General features: G+C 37.7%; 1 protein-coding gene across 5 annotated transcripts in view; it reads right to left on the bottom strand.

The window, feature by feature from the left end:
* The window catches only part of TRAF3 (TNF receptor associated factor 3), a 69,938-nt gene that overhangs the window by 12,340 nt on the left and 44,667 nt on the right, over window positions 1-12,931 (bottom strand). For all 5 annotated transcript variants that reach the window (XM_050975721.1, XM_030239718.2, XM_030239720.2 and 2 more), the window contains 4 exons: window positions 10,851-10,931; window positions 8,125-8,199; window positions 6,252-6,344; window positions 1,689-1,829 (listed from right to left, as the gene is read on the bottom strand). In XM_050975721.1, coding sequence (XP_050831678.1) covers window positions 1,689-1,829; window positions 6,252-6,344; window positions 8,125-8,199; window positions 10,851-10,931 — 390 coding nt within the window. The remainder of the gene's footprint in view (window positions 1-1,688; window positions 1,830-6,251; window positions 6,345-8,124; window positions 8,200-10,850; window positions 10,932-12,931) is intronic.

Below are 12,931 nucleotides of genomic sequence, written 5' to 3'. Positions count from 1 at the left end.
GTGGGCAACAGAAAGAGGCAGATCAGGAAAAAACAAATTGAGGCATGTTTCCAGGATACCCTTAACAATCAGACTGAAGCAGGAAATTCCACTAAGTGGAAGGAAACAGGTTGGAATAGCATTGAAATACAGTTTGACTTAAAATAACTAAATTGAAATAGCTGGCAAGAGGAAGTAAAGAACAGGAGGGAAAAAAAAAAAAAGAAAAAAGAGCAAAACATTTTTCTCCAGTACTTATTACCACCACAAAGCCACTTGTTGGAATTTGCTGCTTTGTAGTGGTTTGGGGTTTTCTTTTTTCCTAAACCAATCACTCGAAAATTGATTTTGCTAACACGTACAGCTCGAGGAAAAAGATATTGCAATCTGTCATTTAAGACAATAATGAAAAACTCTGCTCTATGTTTTTTCCATTTCCACTCTCACTGCTGGCCATTGAGACAGCATGTGTAAGAACTACAGGCTTACAAATTAACTTACCTCCTGGTAGATTCAATCAGCAATATCAGTACATACAAGGATTAGCTCCCCAGTGTCAGAATGCAATATTGCAGGCAGGCAGCCATATCCCAGACTATCATCAGACAAGTAACAATGACTAAGGCAGGCTGAGCTGGTTACTAAGTGGGCAGGCCATGGAAAGAAATTACTGCTATAAGGAAAAATGTTGCAGTTGCCAAACTTGAAGGTTTCCTTATAAACCATCATCAAGGGTCTCCAGGCCCTGAGCTCCTGAATGTGCCACCCTTTGAATTTTAGCCACACACTGGTTTGAATACCTTTAACATTCTTGAGTTATCAACATTTGCAATTTATACGTGAAGTGAATAGTAAGTGAAAAAGACAATTTTATTTCCATTCCTTTAAGGTGGATGCTACAACAAGTATCTGATATTCTAACAGCAGACATATTACATTAATGTGTAAATGATACCTCCACAAATGCTTGCTAAATACCTCCTGAGGTTTCCCTTATTGTGGTTAGTATCATGCAAGCTAATACAAATTCCCAGAACCCACATTCCAAGTCAGCTTTGAATACAAAGCAAGGAATTTCAGCTTGGGCTAACCACCATGCTAGGGCATCCTGAGGATTTCTAGTTTCATACTGGCATGTATGGCCAGGTCATTCAAAACACAGTACATGAAACTCAAACCTATCAGCAAAGGAATAACTAGAAAAAATTTCCTCAGAAGGACAACAGAAATCTGGATTTTTAAAAAGTGCATTCAAATGCATTATGCGATGTTTGAATTAAATCACACCAGACTGATCTCACTCATTATTCGTTTTTTTTCTAATACCAGCAAGTAGAAAAGGAATATATGTAATATTCAGCAATTTTAAGATGCTAATTTTGTCCTTCAGTGGGACTTCCTTAAGCAGTTGCTTTAAGTAAAAAAAAGATTATTCTTTATATAAGATTTCTATTTTGTTTTCAATCTTTCCCCTTTTTAAACTTTTGTTTTGTTTTGTTTTATTGCCTACAGTCTAGGCAATTGCAGTGGCTTAGTGAAGTATCTTACCCTGTTAAACACAATACACCAGAAAAAATATCGGAAAGGCTCTCCAATAATGTAAAATATCTCCCCCCCTTTTAATTAGACCATCTCACTTCACAAGTGTAAAGCACAGAACAGAAGCTACTGCCATTTCTGCTTTAATGGGGAGAGTCTGTATTTCTTACCTGTAAATGAAGTATTTTAGATTCATTATTCCGCAGCATTTCCTTCTGTCTTTCAATTTCTATTTCAAAGCTACAAATCTGATTATGTAAAGTTTGTATACTCTTGTTCTTTTCCAAACTTTCATTCTGGAGCAAGGCCACCTGGAAAAAATTCTACAATTACTCCTGCCAAAGTCGATCAAAATACTAAATTAGCTGTATTATTTTAAAACTATCTTAAACACATGAAAGGGATAAGATCCTAATAAAATCTCTCTCCATGGATTGCAAATAAATAAATAAAACCCAACCTTCTGATAGCTATTTTTGCACTTGCAACGTATGGGGCATTGGTATAACTTTGGCTTAAGAAAGTGCAAGTGGGACACAAAACCAGCAAAGAACTTGTGTCTAAATGTAACATTTTCTTTATTCACTTGTTGTTTAATGGCTTGGTTTCCTGGTTTCCACCAACTGACTTGGGAGTTGCTTGGAGTTTGGAAGAAACAACTTAATTTACTCTGAACTGGTGTTAAGAACTCGAGCCATGCACAAAAGGGACACCAGAGACAAGCTGAGCTGGCTGGATCAGGGAACACTAATCTTCTTCACCTACTCCAATCTGTCCTGACCTATAGCAAATTTAAGGAAAAATGTCTGCATGGGACTGACTTGGCTTAAAAGAACGTGATGGCGATGAAAACTCTTGAAATGAATGAATATAGAAGGGATCCATGCATTTGAAGGACAATCCAATGGTGCCTACTAGTAGAAAACACCAAAGAACTACAGGCTGTGAGCTGTATTCTCTCTCTGTACTGACATTTTATGAATTTATTCATTAGTGACTCATTCTGTTTTTAAAACATGAGCCTTGTTAAAAGAATATCATATTATATATCTCCTTGGGGATGAAAGTAATACAGTAAATATTTTCTGTCACACTGCTCTGTGCCTGTTCATTAATGTGGTTTGGAGAAGGGGGCTGCTTGGTGGTGGTGCATTGCTTTTTTTGAGAAATGCAGTTTTCCCCCAGGCAAGATCATTCAGCAGCAAAAATGTAGAAAACAAACACTTGGCACAAGATGATGTTTGGACATGCCCTGACTATTCCACAGATAGATCTTCCAACAGATATGACACAGCACCATTTCAGACCCAAAAAATCTTGATAAATGTTTCACATCAAGACCAATTACTTGGATGTTTCATGTTCTCAAAAAATCTACTCCTGGCCTCTATTACAGGTGCTAGTTTGAGGTTAAGCCATATTCACCTCTGATGTGGGTGCCACTGCAGAATTCCATCCACCTAACTGCCCTCTAATCAGACACCATCACCAAATCCCTTATGTGTCACTGCATTCCTAGCAGAACCCAGCGTGTTTGAATAGGTAATTCAACTCAAATCTCTGAACCAGCCTAAACTAGAAAAAGGACTGTCAAAGTCCACAGGCATTCAGCAAGTTCTTTAGAAGGGGCCCAAAAATAGAGATACCATAATATATGTGTGGGTATCTACTTTTCAATGTAGTACAGTACAGTAGGTGTGCACATACACACGTAGGTTGGTTCTGCACTTTATACACAGAAAAACTGGTAAAAGAAACTCAACAGAAATGAGACAAAGCTAAGTTTGTCAGTGCAGAGAGAGAAGCAATATTGAGACTGAAGGAATGCCTAGGTACCAGAACAAATTTAAATTTCAACCAGTACCTCTGCCTCCCAGATATTTAAGATCTGCTTGGGTGGATGCTTCATTTTTTTACATCCTCCATTTCCTTAATGAATCAGAGTTCTTTAGTTAATTGTGATCTTTACATTTCCCTTTTCTCACTGTTTCCTCCCCAGGCCTTCCAATCACAAGGCAGTTATGGTCTGGGTCACTAAGCATTGCATTTCCATTTTTGTACAAGTTATAAAACATGAGCCTGTTTTGTACTGAGATTTTTCCATGCAGCTTTACAGAATACAAGAAAAGCAGAATTATGTCCTGCAGTCCTTAATCATACAGAACTGTCATTGCTAAGTCAGCAATTGTAGTTTGGCTGATTTGTGAATAAAAAAAAATATTTAACACTAAATAGTTTCTCAGCTATAGTTTCAGCATAAGTCTTTGGAACTTCAGTATAAAAAAGGGTGAAGGAAACACAGCATCTAATTACAAATTGCATCAGCTTCCTTTACTTAGTTGGCATATTTGAAATATTCCTAGGAAAAAGCACACTCTTATTCAGTAATTTTGCAAATTAAGCTGTTGCTTATTGTTGCTTACTAAAGAAGAATGTAAAAAACTGTATGCCACAAGAAACTGTATTCAAACAGATTCCATATTTAAGTCTCATATTAAAAAAGAAAAAAATTATACCAGTTTTCTGTAAGAATGTGATGAAGCCACAGAATTACATTCAACTTATTATTTCCAACATCACAAAACTGTGGGAGTTCAGTCTGCAATTCTACACCATCAGAGAGGGGAAAAAAGCACTGAATTTTAATTCCCCCCACAAAGTTTTGATTCAAGATTTTACATCTGACCTTCTCTAACCACTCTTTGCCACCAGCACCATTCAATACCAAACTCCTAACTTAACACAAGCTTTGCAGCTCTGAAGACTTCCAGTTTGCCTACTCCACGTGCACTATTAAAGAATGTGGTGACTGGGAGGAGAGAACCCCTCCACAAAGAGGACCCCAAATGAAATCTTGACCCTATACAAACTAAGAAGATTTCCACTGGCTTCATCAGGGCTAAGATTTCTGAGATACCCATCAGCCAAGTTGACTTGGCACTGTTGTTCTTCAGTGCATTGATTAATTTTTTCCTCAAAGAAGAGCACAGCAATGAAGTTACAAATCATTTTGTTACCCTTCCCTAGAATAAAGTCACTGACATATGACATGTGGTTAGCTATTCTGGTAACTTGGCACTGGCTTGGGATTTCCAGTGATTCAACTCTTTATTATGAATAGGAAGAAGTCTATAAAGCAGGAAGTAAAAAGAAAAAAAATGGACATATGATGATAAGCAGTTATGTCCTAAATGAAAGTTGAAACAAAAGTCAAGCATAAAACAGTAGTGAAGTGTATCATCTCTAATGTCTGTAGGAGACAAACATAGAACCACTGGGCATTTTTTAAATGACAAAGCACCTCTCAGGACACTGAGAAAAGGCAGAACATGATCTATTCTGCAAGTCACAGGGAACGTGGGTTTTTTCCTATGATGTGAAATAAACTGTGTAGTTTTCATCAGACTAATGAAAAACGAACTAAGGATATGAATCTGTATCTCTCAAAACTGAAAAATGTAAAGTTCCTACATTGACAAAGTTTCAGATGCAAAAGCAAACTTAAGTAATGTTATGGATCCTCAAACTAAGACCTACCTATACATGTAGAAAAATTCTGTCTAAAAAATCTGTATTAGAACTCTGCCAGGTCCAATGATTTCCTTAAGAGGCTTCAAGTTCAAAACCAAGCAGTTCAGGAACAACCATGCTGGGGGCAAAAAACATATTACAGTGTTCCAGTTAATGTCTGCTTTAAAACTACAATTCCTGAAGCTGCATGACCTTGCTGGAGACCCAGGCAGAAGAGATCTCTGTAGGTCAAGAAGGGAATGTGCTTTCTAGATCGAGTTTGCTCGTTATCTAGCTTGTGATCTGCTCTGAGATGACAGAAATCATATCCCAAGTGCCACTAAGCTTGCACTGCTACTTGTGAACTCATTTGAGAAAAGTCTGAAGGGGGCTCCTCACTCTTGTGCTGACATTTGTAGAATACTTTGGTAATTCTGGGATCTTCTTTCCCCTATAAATACAGAAACATCAGTTTGATGTTGAAAGTTTTTGTAAGACTTTTTCAAAAGGATTTAAGAAAACAGCAATTTGTTCTGAAATTGTGCATTTTTTGAATCAAAGGCTTGAATTTCATTCGCAGAACATGTGGTTAAGTCATTCAAGCTTATTCACAAGATCATAGCTGATACAACTCCCAGCATCTCCCAAATCCCAAACAATTTAAAACCTGGAGTCCCAAGGAAACACTGCAACATGAACTTCATGCTGGTCTATTACTAAAGCAGACATCATCATGCCCATGAGTTACAGTATATTTAATTTAATTAATCTGTGCAGGTCTTTAAGTTTGGAGAGCAAGAATAAAAATAAATAAAATAAATAACCAGTTTATTACACACTTCTGAAGTTACATCAGGAAAAATGATGAGGTAGCAAATATACAGCTCATAGCGCTGCCATGGCTTTCTGAACTCTCTGTTCTGTAAGAAGGCAGCTCAGAGAGGAAATATAATAGTGGACTGTTTCTTTATCTGAAGAAAGTGTTTTAATTAAGTTATCAATGAGGAAAATTGTCCATGGAGTTGCGAAGCCAAGTTTCTCACAGCATTTCATTATATAACAAAGGTACAAAGATTATGCTAAATGGCTTGGTAGATTTTGGAGCCTACAGTGCTTTAGCTGTAATGTTGAACAGCTGTAAAACAGGGAAAAAAGCGCTTCTTCCAGTACTTTTGTATGATTTAAAGAAGTCAATGAAAATTAGAAGTGAGTAGAAGATATACCTTATTTTCTAGAGCATTGCTCCACTCTTTCAATAAGTTAACATGCTGCACTGCTGAGCTGGCTTCATGTGCTTTAATTTGTTGGTTTGTTCCCTGTGACAACAAAGAATTTATACATTTTAGCCAATTCCACTTTTAAACCTACAAAGAAAGAGTATATAAAGACATCGAACCAACACTACATATTTTGGTTCACAGGTGCTTGTTGCAGAACTGTAGAGAGGAGGGAAATCTACTTGGGAATTTACAAAAATCAGGAATACATTTAATATAGCAAGTGTTTCATACAACTGCTATGTATCTCCATCCAGTGTGCTTGATAACTCAGAAACAATAAAGATGAACAAGATTTACAAAATGAGTTTTATTTTAGAGTCTTTTGTGTAGCTTAGAACTAAACAAAGCACAATAAAACCCTTGAGTCATATAAAATCTGAAACTTCCAATTCCACTAACTGTAGTTTAAAACTTCTGTTCCATTTCATGAACAACTTTATAAGCATTACATTTTCCTTCAGCTGAATATTAAAAACAAATATTTAAGATAAATTTATTACTTGAAACTGCCAGCTTTATAAACTACACTGAGTTATTACAATGCCTCTTTTGTCACGTTCAAGATGTTACCATGATTGTTCTGTGATACTCAGGTACACTGCCTCTGCACAACCTATAAGTGCTGTTACAAATAATCACTATATAGTTTACAGAACACACATAGATTATATACAGAGTACATAAGATGCAGACCACATTACTTCATTTGTACTGTGCTGCTTACACCTACTTCATTAAGTGCTTTGCAATGCAGAGAATATTAGCTTTGGTGGTAGATAGTGCTGCAAAGCAACTGAAAGGGTTTCAATGATCCTCAAGGTATGTACTCTATATAAAGTACTAAAAATATATATGTGGATATATGTACATATATGCACACATATACATACATAAAATGAATGGCAATACGTACAACATAACAGTGGGCAGGGTTACAGCATTGATCAGCTCTACCACTAAGAGCATTACTGTTAACACTTAAAAAGATGAATGCTCTTTATTTAAGGACCTGGAAATACCTGCAGGACATCATCTATAGAGATGTGTTGCTCCTCAGTGAGTCCTTGTCCTTTTAAATAGCCATGGGCTAACAAAAGAATCATTCTATCAGATAAATGCCATTTTTTCTTGTCAGTGGTTTCTGAAAGGTACTGACTAATATTTTCACTACATAAGCATCCAAATTCCCCAGGATTTGTGGTAAGGGAAGCAGAATATTGGAAGAAACTGGAATAATACTACTGAAACTAAACTCTCAGGTTTTACTTTATTTTTTTAATATTGCAGGGATTGCCAGGATTAAAACCTAAAACTTTTTTAAAAAATAAATTTCATGCTTTGATTATACACCTGTGTGCACACAGACATATTAATGCACATAAAATACATGTTTTAAGTGTGCTAACCTACATGTAATCTCAATTAAAAATATTAAGACACACAAATGAGAGAAAATATAAACATACTTAGTTCAAGAAAATGCTTTCATAGAAACAACTGAAGTTACTAGTCGATTCTCTGAAGAACTAAGGAGACTTTACTCTTATCCTAAGTTAACAAGTTCTTCAAATGGTTCATACTCCTATTTCAACAAGATACAGCTAACAACTGAACTCACAAACCACTGCAGGAATGTGTGGGCTTTTCATGTTGTTTATTTTTAAAATGCAAAACCAAACATCTCCTGTATAATCACTTGGTGCAACTGGATGATTTTCTTAACTGAAACTAGAGAAGTCCAGAACTTTCATGTCAAAGAATTAGGTTCTATTTGCAGACTTTCATCAATTGGGAAGTATAATTGTTATATACTGACCTGAAAAGTGCAGCCATAACGCTTAAAACTACAGGTACTTGGGGCATTAATACATTCTGACAAATGTGCATTCAACTGCAATAGGAAAAAAATGTGAGTTTTGGCAAAAAGACTTTTGCATGATAACATAAAGGGCAGAGGTTATCAGGTTTGTATTGTGTGCCATTTGCAGAACATACAACACACATGTGTATATTTTCTCCAGTCTGATCTCAAGTGCTAATTCTGTATATACACATATGTAAACCACACACACATGCCAATACAGTATACAGTGTGATACATTTAATATACAGTGAAACTTCTACCAAAGACTATTTCAATAGGCAACCCAATTTAAAAAAACCCAAAACAAACAGAAAGAACATACTCTATAATTATTTTATTTCATTTGACTTTAGCGAATGGCTCATCTTTTTTCAAAAAGTGATTTTTTTTTTTACCAGCGCTCTGAGCAAGTCTTAAGATCAGTTTCACTGTAGTAAAGTACATTTTTTTTCTAATCCTAATTTCACAAGGAACCAACTTTTCAAAACATAACATGCAATTCTCCATGCCTAAATTTAACAGTTAAATTACACAAAAAAGACTAAACAAGTACTGCAAGAAACAGACAAAGAGTTTTAGAATAGGTACAGTTAAGTAACTTCAAAAAAAATGCAGTACACAGGATTAAAACTGATTAGTAAAATGCCTGCATTTTTCACAGATTGAGATTTAGTCCAATATCTTGGATTATTACAAGCACAGACCACTTCTCATTTAAAAGTAAACCAATTCACAGAAGCATATACATATACATGGACAGCAGCAGCACAGATGGCAGCAGCTGGATGCAAACTGCCTAAAAGTTGGAGCAGAGAGACATTTTTGGAAAGGACAGCCTAACAAACACTCTCCTTTCAAAAACAGAGTCTGCAGTTTGTATTTCCCACAAAGCAGACAGGAGCCAGAGCCTGGCTCCTCAGCTGGCATCACTCTTTTGGGCTGCAGAATCTCATCTGAAATTCCCACACCTTAAGCCCCACATGACTCAGCTCATCCACCCCCCTGGAAAGAAGTGGTGAATAAACACTGCTCTCACTGTGTAGCTCTGGAACAGACAAAGAAGCTTTAAAATCTCTTACTGAGATGCCATCAGTCACTTATCTCTGATTCACAACTATTGCATTCTAAACACTACCTGCAGAAATTCACAGTATCATTTCAAAAGACATGTAGTGGAGAAAAAAAAAATGAAGTAAAAAAGGGACATGTGGTCTAACAGGTTTTACAAGAACGCCACGTTTTTCAACTTCTGAAAACCAGAAGTCTGCCAAGGAGTTATGAATTAAACATGAAAATTGCCTTTTATTCTACACTAAGATATCCACTTGTATACTACAGAATTTTCTCAAACTGTTAGGCAGGCATTTTCCCATTTTCTGCATTAGACTTCTTGTCCCTAATCATGCAACCAAGAAATACATCCATTTTCACAGTATTAGAAAAAAAAAAATTAAGCAACATACAGCAACAGATGATGCAGGGCAAAGGGCTGTTTAAAGTTCTGTTTCTACCCATGGTTTCAAACCCCATTCTGACTCTGTATGCAACAACCCAGCCCTCACAAGCACTCAGACACACCTCTTCTGAAAGTAACTGCTGAAGTTGGTTTAAGAATAAGCCAAAGTGCTCCAGAACCAGGATCTAATCTTGGCAGTAAGCACTGGTAGGAGTGGCCAGTATATGTATTTTCTCTTTTCTTAACAGCTCAATTTCTCTTAATAAATACAGTATTTATCATATATTTTGTATTTCATTATCTCGACGGAAAAGACTGCATTAAACTTTGGCAGGAGTCTTATGTGCCTTCTGCACTCTGCCACAATTAATAATTTACAAGTGCAACTGAAAAATTGTATGAATCCAGCTTGGGAAGTAAGTAGCAGAGGAAAGAGAAAAGCTCATCCTCAGATCAGAAACTTCACTTTCCTTAAAAGAGTCTTACTGAGTGCTGAAGACTTCAGTAAGTTCTTCTCTATCCTTGGCAAGTAAGTTCTACTTTAAAGGAAAAATTAGGTACCTCAGTTTTGACAGATGCTACTTTTATCTTTTCATGTACAAGAACATGGATCTCTTCAAAGCCAGGTCTAATTTTTTTTTCATCTACATATTACTGGAAGCTTCTACACATCAGGGGAAACTTTAGTGCATTGTTGCATCTGCTGTTGGAGTGTTGTACTCAACCTTAATCTTACACCATTTCTCTAAGTATCAGTTACTATTTTCCCCCTAAAATTTAATAGAAATTTAAGTTTTTCCACGAAATTACACATCTGTATGATTTTTGTAGTCTTTACTAACTCTTGTCAATGTGGACCGAATTTTAATTGTGCATTTTTCTTTTAATATAAACTAACTACCCCAAGATGCTGCTCTGTGGTGCTGAAACAAGGGAAGGGCAGGGGGAGGGCTAGTAAAAACAAAAGCAAGAAGGACATGCGCTAATCTTGGACAAGCCAAGTGTAATAATGACTCAAAATTAAGAAATTGTTTCTTTTTTAATAGTTTTTCAAGAAATAATTAAAAATATTTGAGTGTTATCACACTTAACTGTGTGGTAGAAAAAGCTTTTCCTTAGATCTCACATTTTAACAAGGAAATGGCTTCTGGCAAAATTCTTGCGAGATCTTACTAAAGACATTCTTTAATTTTTCAGCACAACACTGGGCATGACTTCTTACCTCGCTCCTCATGAGTGTTTTAACACTACATTTATGAGGACATGAAACCATGACACATGGGCAGTCTGTATCTTCATGTTTCTACAGAGGAAAAAAGCAAACAAACCACAAATCAGACCTTACTCTTTAATTAAGGAACGACTTACCTGCAAAGAAAAGCATCCTACAATAATTAAAAATCCCACAAGATTTTTTCAATGTTATTCCCAGCTGCACAGTTACAGAACTGCAATTGCTCAAACATAATTTTATACTTTTGATGGAGGTGTTGATATCCTGAAGCAAAACCAAGGGTTTCCTTGTGTTCTCCCATGCAAAACTATTTGTTTACCATTTTATTGGTTTTACTTCACACAATGGAACAGTAGTCAAAGTCAAGTTTTAATCCCCAGCAATCACTCACAAAATTGGGCATCTTTAAGAGAAAGCAGAACCAGTCTAGATGTTCTTTATAGTGAAGGTATATACTGCATGGAAAAGTTCATCAGAAATGCACAGTGCCCACTCTCAGAGATTCTCTTTCCTATGCATGGATATTCCCTTCCAATTCTTTTCTAATTTTGATGATTGCCAAACACCTGATCCTAAGACTCACTGTTAGACATCACAATGCTGGGCAGGGATTTTAACCTGAACCCAGATGACAAGTATCTCAGCATAGCTGTCAAACCCTACCACCCCAGTGAGGGAAGAAAGTCAGGCCCAAGAAAACTGAATTTACATTTCCTCTTCATTTTCTCAACAAAATGAAAAATCCGTTTCTCGTCAAGTGACACGTCCCATTCAACTTGAAACACACTGCTTCATTTCTGGTACTTAAGAAAAGCAAAGGAAACAAAGCTCTAGATTTATAAACCTGTTTGAAAGGGAAGAACAAATAGTATGTCCTTTTTGCCCAGTAACCAGGTGTATTTTTTGAAACAAAACCAAGATGTAAAGGAGATCTGATCTCCAAGATGTGAAAGGCCTTGGTCAGAATTCTGGCATAAACCTGCCACTATCTGAAGTTGTGTATCTCCTCCTTTCAGAGCAGGCCATCAGATGCTGTCCTGAGCCATCTACCCTGCCATGCTCCCCATTCACACTCACTCACTTGGGCTGTGGCACAGTCCCAGGGACAGGGACCAGGCAACCCTCAGCTGCTCCTCAGCCAGAGAGCTGGGACAGTTCAGTCCCAGCTCTCTGGCTGAGGAGAGACCACCTTCAGTCCATCCCCACCAGGGTACCCAGCCAGGAGCAGTGCCAACCCCTCTCCTCAGAGCAGCCTGTCAGCGTGACAGCAATGCTCTTCTGACAAGAGGAGCCCCAAAGCACCACTCCTGGTCAGAGTCAAGAGCTGGACCTGGGCCTCTCATTCTGAACATACCCAGAATTGTGCTGAAGGGAGACATCTCACACAACCATGTGGCTTTAGGAGCCTGATGCCCTACACATGTCCTTATTTATCACCTACAAACCCAGACAAGTAATACTCCCTTCTAATGTTCATTTCCTAATTTTAATTCCCTGACCCTCTTCCCTAACCTACCCAAACCATCTGACAAAGGCTGTGACACTGAGTCTTGGTTCATGATAAGAAGGCAACATGCAACTTCTCAGCATTCTCTCCTGGTTGCCTCCTTGCTCTGCATCCCAATGTCCACCCACTGAAGCCAAGGCAAGCCTCTCCAGAGACTTCAGGATATATCAGAGTAACCCCAGGCCAGAACTCTCTCCCTCCTAGTCTCAATTCACCCAGTTGAGTACATAAAGCCAAACACCAAACCCAGCACAAACCACAGGTGATAGATAGCACATGCAGGGCTCCCAGCACAGGTGAGGGCAGGGCAGGATATTAACACAGCTCCCAAAGACCCAGTGCCACATTAGGAACATGTCTGGCTCCAGAGCAGTGACAGGGAGCAAGGGACAATGTCTGGGGTCATCCCCAACATTATCCCAGTCAGCTCAGCTGTATTTCAGACCATGGGGAAGAGCCCAGACTGTCCTGGCAGGGTCTGGTTTATGGCCAGGGTTTCAGGGAGGAGCCCAGGCACAAAACAGTGCTGTCCTTGCAGATCCCTGTCACACTACTGCTGTGT

Source organism: Serinus canaria, chromosome 5 (genome assembly GCF_022539315.1).
Source record: "Serinus canaria isolate serCan28SL12 chromosome 5, serCan2020, whole genome shotgun sequence".
In the NCBI taxonomy this organism is placed as follows: domain Eukaryota; kingdom Metazoa; phylum Chordata; class Aves; order Passeriformes; family Fringillidae; genus Serinus; species Serinus canaria.
Note: the sequence above shows the minus strand (reverse complement) of the source record. Positions and strands in the feature narration are given on the sequence as shown.